The sequence below is a fragment of the Coenobita brevimanus genome, chromosome 78 (assembly GCF_032717465.1).
Source record: "Coenobita brevimanus isolate Jiangsu-jjx chromosome 78, ASM3271746v2, whole genome shotgun sequence".
NCBI classification, from domain to species: Eukaryota; Metazoa; Arthropoda; class Malacostraca; order Decapoda; family Coenobitidae; genus Coenobita; species Coenobita brevimanus.
Genome location: NC_137031.1, coordinates 37,465,829 through 37,482,480, shown reverse-complemented (window position 1 = coordinate 37,482,480; position 16,652 = coordinate 37,465,829). Strand labels below are relative to the sequence as shown.

The window sequence follows — 16,652 nt, the reverse complement described above, 5'->3', positions numbered from 1 at the left end:
GAGAAAGACAGGAGAGGAAATGTAAAGTCACCCCTACACAGAAGAAAAAGAATGGAGGAAAAAAAGACAGAAGAGTGGAGAGGGCAGACACCCAAAGCAGCACTACATCGAGTGGATGGTAAATGAATCTGGTTGTGACTTGTTTGACAGTTTACAGAACGAAAAAATCTTGTTTTAAAATTACTGCAATAAACACCTTATTAATAGGTCTGAAAAAAACAGAAATGAAAGAGAAAGGATTGGATGATGGATGGGTGATGAAAAGAAATGATATGGGATGTCTCCAGAATGGAATGTAGAGAGGTGACGAAATACAGTGAAAGATTTGTTACTGAACAAGATATGGTCAAAACAATGGAAGAAAATGACATGAAAAAAGGTAAATGACTAATACAGTATGGTATACTGGTAGAACTAAGAATGACATTTCTTATGGCAAGTCCTTCATTTTAATAGCTCGTCTAACTGCATTACTATAACCTTCTTTAAACCGGAACCAGATATCACTCTTCACTATCTCGTTTGTTGTGCCTGGGAAAAGAAATGCATTAATTGTTAGCAATCACATAAAACATACTATAACTTCAACATTTTAGTTATCATTTCTAAAAATACATTCAGATTAAATATAAAACGGACAATGTATATATTCAACTTACTGTATATATTAATGAGAATATATGAATGTAAGGTAGATCTGCGGCCTAATATTCTTTCCCTATGGTCAGCTGATGTCCAGGAATGTAACCAAATACAATACACTGTACTTACACTGACAGTTCTTTGAAATAAAAATTATTCCACTGGTCAAATCAGGCCACATACTGTACCATTACATCCTCTCTTTTAGGACATATTATATATGTTTAGACTTGTTTTGCAGTTTTGTTTCATTTATAAAAGGCTCCAACAGGCTTGCATGCATCGGCCTGGGTCACCTAATAGAGCCTCTCCATGCTGCTCTATCTCTGGCAGTCTCCCTATTCAGTCCCTTCTCATTAAGGTCACACTGTATGACCTTGTCCTAGGTCTTTTTCAGTCTGCTCCTTGCAACCCTACCCCCAGTGTTCACACTTTTCACCCAACTGTCATCCCTTATCCTGTCCACATGCCCAAACCATCTAAATCTACCTCTCCTCATCACAACACCAATACAGTCCAGTCCCATCCTTCCTCCGACCTCTTCCATCGTAAACCTAGACTCTCAAGGACTTGTTTTCAAGTGCACAATCAATGACCCTGTTTGTCAATGCATTATCCAGTCAGGTCAACTCTCATTCATTTACATCAGTTCGTGGACAATTTCATGACATTTAGGTCCAACTATATCCACCCAGATCCTATATATAATGCTAATTCAGTACTTTCACATCCAATGCAGATCAGCCACATCAGTTAGGGTTCCTTTAAGTTTATGAATGCCATTTCACTTCCAGTCAAGCCTAGTCACACTGTCTGTCAGTAGAGAGAGAAAAATGGACTACACTGAAACTTAACTACCAAAATGCACAATCCACGTCATTCTCTCACTTAATATCCCTCTCCATCCCATTCTCCTATTATCTGTCACCACTACCATTTTATCATCTTTTCACAAGAAGTCCAGAATTTTCAATATCTTCCAAATCTCTTTCAACATACAACAGAGTCTCCTTATACGATGAAATAGGACCGATGAATTGCTTACGGGATCTTTTATCAATGTACTACTGCAGCAAGGAATTCCTTCTCACTCTGATATCTTTAAGCTATAAATGTGACTAAGTTCCTCATATTCCATGAATATATCCATACTGGGTGTTAGCAGTTGCTATGCAGTCATATGAATATATCCATACTGGGTGTTAGCAGTTGCTATGCAGTCATATTATGTTGGTACAGTATTACGTTCTGAAATCATGTGCATTGGTGCCATTTTTACAAGTTCAGATATCACAGTAGGAAGAAACGCCTAGCTGCAACTGTACAATGGAAGTTTTATTTATACAATGATTATGATCCTGTACAAAGCCTCATTCGTCAATGAACGATCGCTGATTTCATTTTTATGATCACCCTCATGCAGGTCTATCATTTGTTTGTTCCAAGATGGCACCTGCACTTGAAGTTATCAGATGTGATAACGTCAGTGATGGAACAGTTATATGGTGCTGGAGTTCAAGAATAAAGTGAAGTGCTCTGTAGTGAAATAGCAAACAGTTTAGTTGCATTGGAAACTTGTTTTTACACTTACTTTCGGTGGTAAGCAGAAGGTGAAGTGCAGTGAAGTGTAATAACAATCAATTTAGGTGAGATGGAAACTTGTTTTTAGGCTCTGTTGGGGTGGCAACCCTTGGCCAAACCATATCCTCACTGAACCTACTGTATGTTATAACTGACTCTATCTATCTATCTATTGCCAGACGCCTCAATCCCGTTTGGGGTGGCCACAAACAAATCGCCTCCAAGTCGCCCTGTCCCCCGCCATTTCACTGCCCCGCTCCCAACTCACACCCCCCTCTCTCATATACCTCTCCACCTCATCCCTCCATCTCATCCTCGGCCTCCCCCTCTCTCTTCCCCCCTCCACCTCACTCACATACACTCTCTTCGTCAGTCTTTCACCCTCCATCCTCTCCACATGGCCAAACCACCTCAGTGTGTTCCTCATAACGCTTCCTATCACATCCACATCAACACCACAACGCTCCTTTATATTCTCATTCGTCAGCCTGTCTCTCCATGTGACTCCACAGGCTCCTCTTACATAACTCATTTCCACTGCTCTCACTCTTGACTTGTGTCCTTCCAACAACGTCCAAGCTTCACTTCCATACGTTAGAGTTGGTATCACAATAATGTCATGTAGTAACTTTTTCACTTCCATGCTCACTTCCCTGTTTCTTATCACTGCTTTCAAAGAACCAGCAACCTTTCTTCCCTGCTGTACCCTTTCAAGCACTTCACCCTCCAAACCTCCATCCTTACTCATCACACTACCCAAGTACTTAAACGTACTCACATTTTCCAATTCCTCACCATCCAACCTCGCTGTACATTCATTGACTTCACCTCTCTCAAAGACCATCACTTTACTCTTCCCTACATTCACCTTTAGATTCCGTTTCTTACACACTCTCCCAAACTCATCCACCAAGCCTTGCAGCTCTCCTTCGTCTTCACTCAACAACACAGTATCATCTGCAAACAACAGTACAGAGAGTTTCCAAACACTATCCTCTCTGACCAGGGATGCTCCAACATCCACTACCCTACCTTGTACCTCTTTTATTACCCCATCCATGTACAGATTGAACAACCATGGAGACATGACACATCCCTGTTTCAACCCAACTTTCAAAGAGAAAAATTCACGCAGTTCACCATCCACACGCACTGCAGCGTTCGCACCATCGTACATACTCTTCACAGCATTCAACAACTTCCCATCTACTCCATATATTCTTAACACTTTCCACAATCCTTGTCTATCCACCCTGTCATATGCTTTCTCCAAATCCATGAAAGCCGCATACAACTTCTTTCCCTTCTCTAGAAACTTTTCCACTAAAGATCTAAGAATGAATATCTGATCTACACAACCTCTTCCCTTCCTAAAGACTCCCTGTTCTCCAACTAATTTCTCTGTTCTTTCTCTAACTCTGTCAATAAGTATCCTACCATACACTTTTCCTATTATACTAAGAAGACAAATGCCCCTATGATTACCGCACACATCTTTTTCCCCTTTTCCTTTGTACAAGGGAATAATTATACCTGACTTCCAATCCTCCGGGACTCTACCTTCCTCCCAGGCCAATCTCCACATCTTCCACATCCATTCTACTACTATCTCTCCCCCATGCTTCAGCATTTCACCACACACTCCATCAATTCCTGGGGCTTTCCCCGATTTAACTTTCTTCATTGCTTCCACAACTTCTATCCTACTGATTTCTTCCTGTCTTCTCACTTCCCTCCTTCTCCCAGCCATTCCCCAGCCACTTATACTCGCATTACTTCCATCCTCTATGTTCAACAATTCCTTAAAGTGTTCTCTCCATCTGCTCACTTTTTCTCCCTTCTCCACTAGTAATCTACCATTTTTATCTTTCACTCCCCTGCTAACTTCACTTCCATCCTGTCTTACTCTTTTCACCTCTTTCCAGAACATTTTCTTACAGTCCCTCCACTTTACACTCAAATTCCTTCCAAATTCCTCATCCACTCTCTTCTTACTTTCTCTTACTAATCTTTTCACCTCTCTCTTTCTTTCTACATATAACTCTCTCTTCCGCCTCTCAACTTCTTCCATGCCCCTATTTCTCATCCATTCATTGTATGCCTTCTTCTTTTGTGCCACAGCCTGTTTCACCTCTTCAGTCCACCACGCTGTTCCTTGCACCCCCCTCCGTCTTCTCTTCCTTCCACACACCACATCAAATGCTGCACATATTTCTTCTGTAAATATCCTACACACACCTTCCACGTCTCCCATCTGCTCCAATTCATATTTGCCCAATCGTTCCTCCACTTCTCTCTTATACTCTGCCTTTTTCTCATCCTCTTCTAACCTTTCCACTCTCCTTGCCACTACTCCTTCCTCTCGTCTTTCCTTTCTTCTATTCCTCCATCTTACTTGAAATCTAATTGTGGCCACCACCAAGTAGTGGTCAGAAAGTCCACTCCCCCATCCTCTACATACTCTTGCATCCATTACACATCTTCACATCCTTTCATCCACACACACATAATCAATCATTGCCTTCCTTTCATTCAGTTCACCACCCACCCTTCTCATCACTCGCCATGTATACCTGTGGATCATTTTATACCTGAAGAGGGTATTGGCTATCACCAACCCCCTCCCAGCACAAATGTCCACTAACGCACTCCCATTCTCATCTATCTCAGCAGGCACACCCCACTCACCAACTATTCCATCCACCTTCACATTCCCAACTTTACCATTCATATCACCAATCAAAAACACTCTCTCATTCCTTCTTTTCCATGCACACTTCTACATTTGTCCAGAACTCTTCTCTCACTCTTCTAGCACGATCTTGCGTTGGCGCATACATACACACAATCGCCCACATTTGTATTCCAACTTTCAACTTTACCCACACAATCCTAGACCCAACTGATCCATACTGTCTTATGCTCCTCTTCCATCTTTTACTCACAACTATACATACTCCTTCCTTTGCCCTCTCATTCTCATCTACTCCTGCACATATACCCCATCCATACTCCCATTCTCTCACACTTTCTCCTCTCCATTTTGTTTCAGTTATTCCACATACATCCACTTTCGCACCCTGAAGCACCTGGACAATCTCTCTCTCTTTCACCTCATCATTCGCTCCCCTTACATTCCATGTTCCGATAATCATGTCCTTTGTCCGGTCCTTGGTAGTCATCGTTTGGTCAGTCCTTGTCCGAGGCTTATTGTTTGTTTTTTTAGTTAGTTGTTTTCCGGGGACATGTGGAGAGAATGTGGAGAGAATGGAGAATGAAAGACTGACTAAGAGGGTGTACGTAGGTGAGGTGGAGGGAGGGAGAGGGAGGGGTAGACCGAGGATGAGGTGGAGGGATGGAGTTGAGAGTATATGAGGGAGGGGGGGTGAGTTGGGGGGAGGGTAGTCGAATGGTGGGTGACAGAGTGACTTGGAGGCGTTTTGTCTGCGGCCACCCTTTGCGGGATTAGGGCGTCGGGCTATAGATAGATAGATAGATAGTTTTCCGGGGAGGGGCACTAACCCTCCGCCAACCCTTTTAGTCACTTTTTACGACAAGCAGGGATACTGGGGGAGTATTCTTGAAAAATTGTTATGCAATGGATTATTTCAATGCATCCCCATCATCAAAATGAGAGTATGCTGTACATTATAAAATCTTCAGCACAATGACAGCAACATTCCTGACTCCCCCACCAAAGTGCAATCAGTTCCATACTTACTCTTGACTTGCTCACAGGTTGCCTGCTCAATCACTCGCCCGAAAAAGTCCCTTGGTGCCTGTGGTCAAAAGTACAGAAATACATTATCACCTGTAAATGTCAACTATATTTTAATCTGCCAGTCATTTAAACTTCCCAAACTAAACTTATATGTCTTCAGCTGAATCAGTCACATACTGCTCATGTCATCGTTTCATTTTGTATCGTATTATTTATAAAGGCTCCAACATGCCTGCATGCACTGGCCTTGGTCACCTAATGGTGGCTCTCTATGCTGCTCAAAATATGGCAGCCTCTCTATTCAGTCCCTTATCTCTGAAGTCACACTCTATGCCTTCGTCCCAGGTTTTTTTTGGTCTGCATCTTGCAACCCTACCCAAGATGTTCACACTTCTCACTTTCTGCACCCAACAGTCATCCTCCATCCTCTCCACATGTCCAAACCATCTCAATCTGCCTACATAAAGAATTAATAGATGGACCATACCTCAGAGAATTAACATGTATAATGATTGTCTCCACTACTTCAGGATAATAATGGTCAAAGATAGACCCAAGCTCATAATTATATAAACAGCATTAACCAAATCACTGGAAGAAAGATAAGAAGAATCAATGTTTTTTACATGCTGGTCATATTCATAACTCATCAGATGATGGTCAATATTCCTGCAATTTCTAACCCAGTTAATCTTTTCATAAAAAGGGGTTTGGGGATTTCAAACATGAAACTAATCAAAGCATGGCTGGAGCTGATGGGATCAACTGAATCAACCTCCACATCCAGTATGCGACTGCAACCATCAGGGGATAAATCAAACTGAGGACATGTCCCATGATGCGTGCTGTTTAATACACGACTGAAAAAATTATTCTGGTCAATCGGTTCAAGGAATTACAAAGAAATGGGTTTAAACTTTGGATTGTCAATTCAGTAACTGGAATTACGAACAAATGATCAACCCATCAGATTCATAAGGAAAAACTTCTAGAAACTGGGCAAACTTCATCATAAAACCTTGACTCATACAAGGATGGCCTGGTCAATAAGCAACTGCAAGTATAGTAGTTTGCTGGTGGAAACTTATTAATACCTCCATAACTTCAAACGAAGATGGAATATATTAAGAATGTCTGTATGAAGTATTCGTCAGCACCACAGGGTAGATGAGTGCTACACCAGACAGATGGTAGGCAGCAGGCCTGAGAACACTTATTGTAGAATATATCTTAGGGAAAGCACTGTGAACAAAATAACAAATTCATGCAACCAAGTTTCGGTCAAATAAAATGTCAAAGCTCATGCTGATTTAAGAGTTCACAAATATAGTCTATCTTACTTTGAGTAGAACAAATGTTTATAAGATCGAGTTTCAACTGACTCGAGAAGGATGGTATCAGTTTTTTGAGTGGACAAGTTGATATTTTCAATTACTCTATTCCCGGGGGAATCATGAGTGGACACTCTTATATACACCCTTTACACTGGTAACCAATTATTATTTAATAATTTTTTGACACATGTCAGTCATTCTCCTCACCCTGCCCTAGGGTGGGAAAGCAGGTCCGGATGATGATGATGTCAGCCATCATTCCTTTTCAGGATTTAACACTTCTGACAAATACATCTGGTGGGGTATCTCCAGCTACTCTCTCCTTCTCATCCAGTTTATGAAAAGTATCCAAGCCTACAAGTGGAATTACAGTACAAAATATTTTACATCATTTCCTGGCTTTTAGCTATCAATGACTCTAAGAATGTCCAAATGAAGCAAATGATTACACTGTGCAGAGTAGGGCACCAGGTTTTGCGTCCAACAGGAACTGTGAAAAGTGCCCCGAAAGTTGATTTTGCCAAAGCTGGAGCACTGACCTTACTGGAAATAAGCCAATAGGGATCGGGCCCGTAAGAAACCCCCCCCCCCCTTAGTGTGTTTCCTACTTTATATACATCCTAAAGTTACCTGAAATGTTGCTATTAACACATTAAATTACAGAGTAACTAACAATGAAACATAAAAGCATAAAATACTGTACAGTACACTTAAATACTGTACTGTATGTATTGTCAATACCTGTATTACTTACACATGTGACACACACACACTCCCCCCATTCAAACATAACACTCACCAGAAAGACCAGGGTGAAGGGTTTAATGGACTCGATGCTAGGGGTGTATCCGAGGCTTTGGGTAGGGTTAGGAGGCCCCACCACTGCTTCCAACATCGTCTCCATCACCACCACTGCCTCCGACACCGTCTCCAACACCACCACTTCTATCTTCTGGTGCACTTTAACACAGCACATTCATTCTGTTATACCTCTCCCATGAAGCTTGCCTATCTTGCTCCTCCACAACGCCCGAGAATTCCTCCATTTCCGCCAAGATTTTGTTTTTTAACTCGTCATCATACTTGCATTTTTTCACCCCCTTGTGGAAGTCATGCTTAGCCTTCCCTTTACTGCCTGCTGTTCCAGGTTCATGCCTTCTTACACCATTTCCACTATCACCTGGTCCATGTCAAGCACACGACGATATATTTCCATCAATTACTAATCAAGGACGTGGGAGTGTAACGGTCAACTTGTGGACACACTGAACAGGTGGGAAGCAAGCTGAAACTGAGTGTTGGAATTGGCATTGCAGTGGCAACAATCTGGAATTTGTTGTGCCAAACAGTGCGAAAATGATTTTTTTTGTCACGAATGTTCAATCACGGGAATATCTGATGGCTGCTGCAAAAGTGCATTTCGCCAATCTGGATGTCGCAAAACCTGGTGTCCTACTGTATCAGCTTATGTAGTAACAGATATATTCCTTCTGTTAATTTCTCACTGTGCCATGACCAGTATCCACTTCATTTAAAAAATACATGGCTTTATATGTGCCTGAGTGGTATTATATGAACAGCAAACCCCAGTAATTCATTGAACTTTAACCAGTAAGGCTTTATCCGTTTGGAGGACCTTAAGTACTCAAGTAAGTATAGTCTACATCCATCCATCATCCAATTCTACGTTGCCCCATGAGGAACGTAGAAGCCCGGAGCTAGGAAATTTGGTCCTGACATTTAAGATGAGAGTGACCAGCCTCACTCATCCGTGAGTGGCATTACCTAAGCAATAACCCCAACCACCCCTTGGATATAAATCTTCACTGGCATAATCTGATTGCAGCACTGTTATTACCCACTAAACGACCAGGCACCATAATTTGGTTAAATGGTTACCACCCAGAGTACTAAATGGTTTCCTGGGGTACGGGAAACCATTAGGCTTGTCACTCAGTGTAGAGTCACCCATAGGCAGAAGGAAGAGGAAAGAATGAAGGAAAGACAAAACAAGGAATGTAAAGTCATTCGTCCTTCTGCCTACAGGTGACTTTACACTCCTTCTTTAGTCTTCTTTCCTTCATTTTCTCCTCTTCCTTCTGCCTATGAGTGACTCTACACTGAATGACAAGCCTAATGGTTTCCTGTACACCAGGAAACCATTTAGTACGCTGGGTGATAACCATATAACCACATTATGGCGCTTGGTCGTTTCGTGGGTAATTACAGCGCTCCAATCAGACTGGGCCGGTGAATGTTTATATCCAAGGGATGGTTGGCGTTACTGCTTACGTAATGCCACTCAGGGATGAGTGAGGCTGGTCAATCTCATCTTAAATGTCAGGACCAAATTGCCTAGCCCCGGGCTTCTACACTCCTCATGAGGCAACGTAGAACTGGATGATGGATGGATAGATGTTGACTATACTTACTTGAGTACTTAAGGTCCTACAAACAGATAAAGCCATACTGGTTAAAGTTCAATGGATTACTGGGGTTTGCTGTTCATATAATACCACTCAGTCACATGACTGATTACTCTTAACTTAAATGTCTTGATTGAACAGCCTTAGCCTGAGACTACAAGCTCAAGCCTGGCATTTGGGAGTACCTAAAAGGATTGATATCTAGTGAAGTATTATGACACAACATAATTCAAGGCTATGCTAAATTCCAGGAGTTCCACTGGTACACAAAATTGAAAACTGATGTTAGAACTAGCAATGCAAAACCATACTGTAGTCTTACCTTTACAATCTCTCCTGCAACCACCATCCTGTCCCTCTGGGGAACATAGATTAGCAACATGATTAGCTGTGAACTGATGATTCTACACTAAATTCAGCTGATGTACTTCTACTCATACTGTAAATACAACTACCTGTGATCTGATGCTGCTGCAATAAATTCTACTGACTTACTTCTACCAATCTGATGATGCTACCCTAAGTTACACTAATTTACTTCTAGTGATTCTGTAAATGTAAGTAGTTGTGATCTGATGATGACATGCCAAATTCTACCAATTTACTTCTACTGATACTGTAAATATAACTAGCTGTAATTTGAATATGCCGCACTAAATTCCACAGTTATTGTATATACAACTGCTCAACATGAAAACTCATACCAGAGAAATAAAGTGCTGCATGCATATCTTCTAGTTACCTCTCCCTGATACAGTAGACACCTAAAGTATGGATATAACTAAGAGGTAAATGTCATATTTAGTTTTTGACATTACCAACATAATCTTCATTACTTTTTCCTATAGTACAAAAAGGAAGGAAAGGATCTACAATGATGAAAGGGAAACAACAAAAGTAGAGCTATCAACACCAATACATGCATGAAATTTAGATGCTGGGTAACGTGCTTTTGGCTATGAATATCAATAACACAAAACATTCACTATTTAGGAACTACACTATATTGTTTAGAAAACATTTACTATTCTGATACACCATACTACACTAACATTTTTTGCTAATTCATACAGCACATTCTTTATTTCACTCTACTTGTACTCTCACCTTACCTGTACAGCTACTGTTTCAGAAATGGGTTTGGCTTGTAGTTTCTGAAGATAGTTGGGCACGGAGTTGGATGCCCCTGCTTCTGGTTTTGCTGGATGTTTGTCTGCTGGTGCATCTTTCTTATTCTTTACAGCTTTACCTGTGTCCTGACTTGTTTTAGATGCCCCATTCTTAAAAGAAATGAAATAATATGAAAAATGGAAGTGTACTGTACAACTAACAATCATATTTTCCTTCACATGGTAAGGGTACAGAGTCACCTTAGGAAATCAGTGATTTGGATAATAACCACCATCCACTCCACAAATGAGTGGACAGATAACAGATGGATAACATCTTGTATATTGGCAGGCCAAGGAGAGAGAGAGAGAAGTTTCTGCTTTGCTATGTACCTAAATTTATCTATAAAGTCTCCTTAAGGCTTCATAAAATGCTTAAATATGAAACATTTTTGTGTATTAAAAAACCTATTTCCCCACCCCTTCCCTTTATGAAGGTACAATAACATCCTTAATCATTTTTTTTTTTTTAATCTGTCCCTCAGACTGCAATTTAAGGATATATATATATATACACAGTAAAATCTCCAATTTCGACGGACATATGTACCAAAAAAACGCATCTATTTTCAAAACAGAAATTTTAACTGAACTTCTTATGGGAAAAATCAATTTGGGTCCAGGGCCTCCCAACTTCACTATGTAAAATCATGATTTTTTGCCCACACTCCCTGTAAACTTTATGAACTATAAATGTGGTTAAGTAACTGTAGTTCTGCACTGTATTGCCATACTGTACTGTTGTGTAGAATACAGCAAAATTTGTTATGGTTTGTCAGTATCCTGTCACAGTTTTTATTACAGTAGTTACAGCACAGCGTACAGTCTCCTACGCTCCTCATGGGGCAATGTAGGATTAGATGACGGATATATATATATATATATATATATATATATCATCATCATCATCATCATCTGGACTTCCTTTCCCACCCAAGGGCAGGGTGAGGAGTAGCAATGTCCAGACAGCACAAACCTGCCCAATCCAAATAGGCCACACTTCCATTCACTCATCATTCAAGCCCCCGAAATCCTGGCTCCACCGGATGTGCCAAAAACATTCACTACATTCTGCAGCTTCACACAACATATCCAACTGAGTCAATCCGGATGCTGCCATGCTGACAAGGGGTGCCAAAATCCCTGATCACGCACTTCTCACAAAATTTATCCAGCCAGCTCGATCTCTTGTCAGTTCCCTAGCCTCACTGACTTCCAAACCTCTCTTCCTCACACACTCATCCACCATATCTCTCCACCTTCTCCTTGGCCTACCTCGCCTCCTGCCTCCTTCAGTTTTGTTCAGGTATACCTTTTTTACCACTCTATTGTTATCCATTCTTTCCACATGACCATACCATCTCAGGACACTCTCTTTGATTCTGGTGTCCACCGACTTCCTCACTCCACACCATTCACACATTATTTTGTATCCTATCCACCCTCTGTACTCCACATACATTCCTCAGCAGTCCCACCTCCACTGCACTTACTCTTGACTTTTCCTTTTCATGCCACACCATAGTCTCACACCCATAAGTTAGAGTTGGCACTAACACTCCCTCATGTAAGCCTCGTGCAGCTGCAACACTCAAGCCTCTGTTTCTTATATATAATGTCTAATATATACATACATACATATATATTCATTCATCATCATCTGGACCTCCTTTCCCAGCCTAAGGCAGGATGAGGAGAAGAAATGTCCAGAGAGCCCAAATTTGCCCAATCCAATAGGCCATGCTTCCATTCACCCACCAATCAGGCCCCCGGAATCCTGGCTCTATCTGATACACCAAAAACATTCACCACGTTCTGTAGCTTCACAAAAACGTATCTGATAGGGTCAATCCTGAGGCTGTCATGGTAAAATGGGGTACTAAATCCCCGATCATGTGATTCTCCTCACAATATTCATCCAGCCAGCTTGATCTCTTGTCAGTCCCCTAGCCTCACTGACTTCCAAACCTCTCTTCTCACACACTCACCCACCATATCCCTCCACCTTCTCCTTGGTCTACGTCTCCTCCTATCTCCTTCAAATTCACTCAGATATACCTTTTTCACCACTCTATTGTTATCCATTCTCTCCATATGAACATACCATCTCAGTACACTCTTTGATTCTGGTGTTCACAGACTTCCTCACTTTACATCTTTCACGAATCACATTCTTTGGTATCCTATCCACTCTCTGTACTCCACATACATTCCTCAGCAGTCCCATCTCCACTGCTCTCCCTCTTGACTTCATTTTCATGCCACACCATAGTCTTACATTCATATGTTAAAGTTGGCACTAACACTCCTTCATGTAAGCCTTGCACTGTTGCAACACTTAAGCCTCTGTTTCTTATCAAGGACTTCATTGCAGCAGCTACTTTCCTTCCTTGTGTCACTCTACTTTCCACCTCTTTTGCACATTTTCCTCTTTTCTATCACTGTACCCAGGTATTTGAACTATCTCACCAATTCCAATCTCTCTCCATTCACTGTAACATTGCACTAGGAGCCACCTTCTCTCTCAATAACCATTATTTTAGTCTTTTCTACATTTACTCTCAAGGTTCAATGCTCACAGACATCAGCAAAACTCTGCACTAGTTTACCAAGTTCTTGTCTGGTACAGTATTTGCAAGTAGTACTGCATCATCAGCAAACAACAAATTTTAGCTATTCCATCCATCACCATTCATTACCAAAACCATCCCCCTCTCCATTTCTCATGTTTTTACTTCTATCATCACCCCATCCATATATATACATATTGAACAACCATGGGGACATCACACAAGCTTGTCGCACACCCACACTTATCGTGAACCATTCACTTAGATGCCCATATACCCTTACACATGCCTCACTTCCATCATAAAAATTCTTGATGGGACCTAGCAGCTTACCATCTACACCATGCATGTGCAGAACCTTCCACAATCCTTCTCTGTCAACGATTCGTATGCTTTTTTCATATTCATGAATGCCATAAACACCTTATAGTCCTTCTCACAAGCCTTCTCTGCTACCTGCCTCACTGCAAATATTTGATCCACATCCCCTGCCACTCCTAAAGCCATCTTGTTCATCACTCACTAGGACTTCTGATATCTCTCTTACTTTATAATAATACTCAATAAACTTATGCCACGATAATTCTTCTACTCACTTCGCTTACCTTTATTTTTGTACAGGGGTACAATCATAGCCTTTTTCCACTCTGCTGGCACAGTTTCACTCATCCATGCCTTCTTACATATCTCCAACAAGCACTTCATTCCACTCTCTCCACTACACTTAATCATCACTGCATACACCTCATCAACCCCAACTGCATTCCCATTTTTCAGCTGCTTCACAGCATTCTTCACCTGTGCGAGTGTCACGTTTCCTGTCACTGCGGTCCTTCTCTGCACATCCCCCAAACCAGTCATGTTTACAGTGGCTCTACTCTATTCCCATACATCAGGCTTTCAAAATATTTTTTCCACCTGGTCTTTGCTTTATCCCCATGGGTTAATAATCTACCACTTACATCCTTCATACTTTCACATTTCTTTCCGCTCTCACTTCTACATTTCCGCACCTCTTTCTAGAGTAACTTCCTATTTTCAGAGTAATTTGCATTCATTTTTCTTCCTAGATCATCATTTATCTCCTTCTTTTTCCTCTTCACTAGTGTCTTTACGTGCTTATTGCTCTCAATATATTCAGTTCTTATTTTAATTGAGCCCGTGTCCTGTAACCACTCCAACCACTTTTTCCTCTTTTCCTCCACTGCCCTCTTAACCTCTTCATCACACCATGTATCTTTCTTCTTTGTTATTACTCTTGCCACACCACACACCACTTTAGCATTCCTGACTAAGCAATCCCTACATGCATTCCACAGGCTGTCCAGATTCATTTAATTCCTATTCACTGATTCTAACTCCTCCCCTACTTTGGTCCTGTATTCATCTACCATTTCTTTGATTCTCAGCTTCTTGACTTTCAGTCATTTTCCCCTGACCTCTCCTCTCTCTCCTGGCCCACCTCACTCCTCCCAGCTTGATCTTGCATACCACAATCATAGGATCTGATAGACCTCCACATTGTCCTCTCATGGCCCTCATATCAGCAACCATTCCCATCATTGACCTCTCTACGAGCATGTAATCAATCAGGGTCCTTTCAGAACGATCCCCGTTCCCACTATACCATGTATATTTATGTACATCTTTGTTTGAAATACGAGTTACAAATGCACAACATCCTTGCCTGACATATATCCTGCAGTCGCTTCCCATTATGAATTTCTCCTGGTATTCCATTACAACCCATTATGTCATCCTCAGGACCAGTGCCTACTCTTCCATTCATATCGCCCATTATGATCACTTTATAGCTCCTGGGCATTTCTCCCACTGTTTCATCCAGCTCATCCCAAAACCTGTCTTTCTCTCTCTCACTCCTGTCATCATACGGTGCATATGCACTGCCACTTTCATTTTATCAAATTTGAACTGGACATACATTTATTTAAAGTTGACACATTTGCAATCTCTCATTCTACTCTGCCATGTCTCATTCATCAACAAAACAACTCCTTCCTTGCATCTTCCTCACCCATTGATGCCCGATCTTACACATTTCACACTATCCCACTCCTCCACTTCACACCCTTTCATCTTTGTTTCACACAATGCCATCACGGCATATCTCGCACTCTTCACCACTTTCATCCTCTTGCTCTCCTCATTCACACCTCTCACATTCCACATGGCCATGCAAATCTGTCCATTTGGCTGGGGCCCTGGGCAGGTACTGGGCCCTCAGAGCTTGTCCAAAACATTTCCCTTGATTAAGTGATTTTCGAGAGCAGAATCTCGGGGACACTTAACGCAGCCAAAAAACCCAGTACAGGAAACCATTTGGCTTGTCACTTGGTGTAGGGACAATACGGCATCCCTACTCTGAGTCAGTGGATATAAGCAATACCACTTGGTAATTTTTATGGTTTATGATTATGAATAACTCTTGTATATACAGTACTGTATTATATCTTAAGCACTGGATGAGATGCTTCATTTGTTTGCTCCGTTGAGATATATACCCATTAATGAAATACACGGCACATAACAGATTCATTCTCACCTCTCTGCTGGTGAAATACGCCTCAGCTCGTCTGACTTTTTCCAGTTCAACCTCTCGAGATATAAGCTGTCGCATGGGGTATGACAACTGCCTACCTGGCTTCATGTCAGGGAACTGTACCACCTCTTCAATGTTTCTGTTAAGGCAAAGATGGCACACAGTATAACATATCACTTACACTGGGTTTAACTTAAAAATTCTTTAGTTGGAACAACAGATGTACAAGAACATCATAATAATTCCTCTATGAGGATGCTTCTCTTAAGATGAATAAAACAATTTTGAAATAGACAGAATATATGGAATATATCCTTGGAGTGAAGCAATTAATTAGGGATACCCCAAAGAACAAAATTATTAATAACCATCCCATTAGCCCTTCTGCTGTGGGGACTGCATTCAGAAATTTATTTTAGGTAGCAAAAAAATATTTCAAGCATTTACAAGAATCCCAGTAGGACAAAAAGGTTATGGAGGAAACACTGTTGTTTGTACAGAAAACTAGGTAAATCCAAGTTCAGTGAAAAGATCAGTCATTTTTTTTACTAGATTTTCATTTCTTCTTTAAATATTCATCAAACATCCTTGTTAAAGGATTCTATGGTTATCATTAAATGACTGTTTAGAGGATTCTATGACTATCATT

General features: G+C 41.2%; 1 protein-coding gene across 1 annotated transcript in view; it reads right to left on the bottom strand.

Moving 5' to 3' along the window:
- Window positions 1-430: 430 nt before the first annotated feature.
- The window catches only part of cutlet (chromosome transmission fidelity protein 18 homolog), an 84,720-nt gene continuing 68,498 nt past the window's right edge, over window positions 431-16,652 (bottom strand). Inside the window, exons 16-20 of the mRNA XM_080279451.1 lie at window positions 16,007-16,142; window positions 10,817-10,984; window positions 10,027-10,062; window positions 5,945-6,002; window positions 431-531 (exon numbers count right to left, since the gene is read on the bottom strand). Coding sequence (XP_080135577.1) covers window positions 431-531; window positions 5,945-6,002; window positions 10,027-10,062; window positions 10,817-10,984; window positions 16,007-16,142 — 499 coding nt within the window. The remainder of the gene's footprint in view (window positions 532-5,944; window positions 6,003-10,026; window positions 10,063-10,816; window positions 10,985-16,006; window positions 16,143-16,652) is intronic.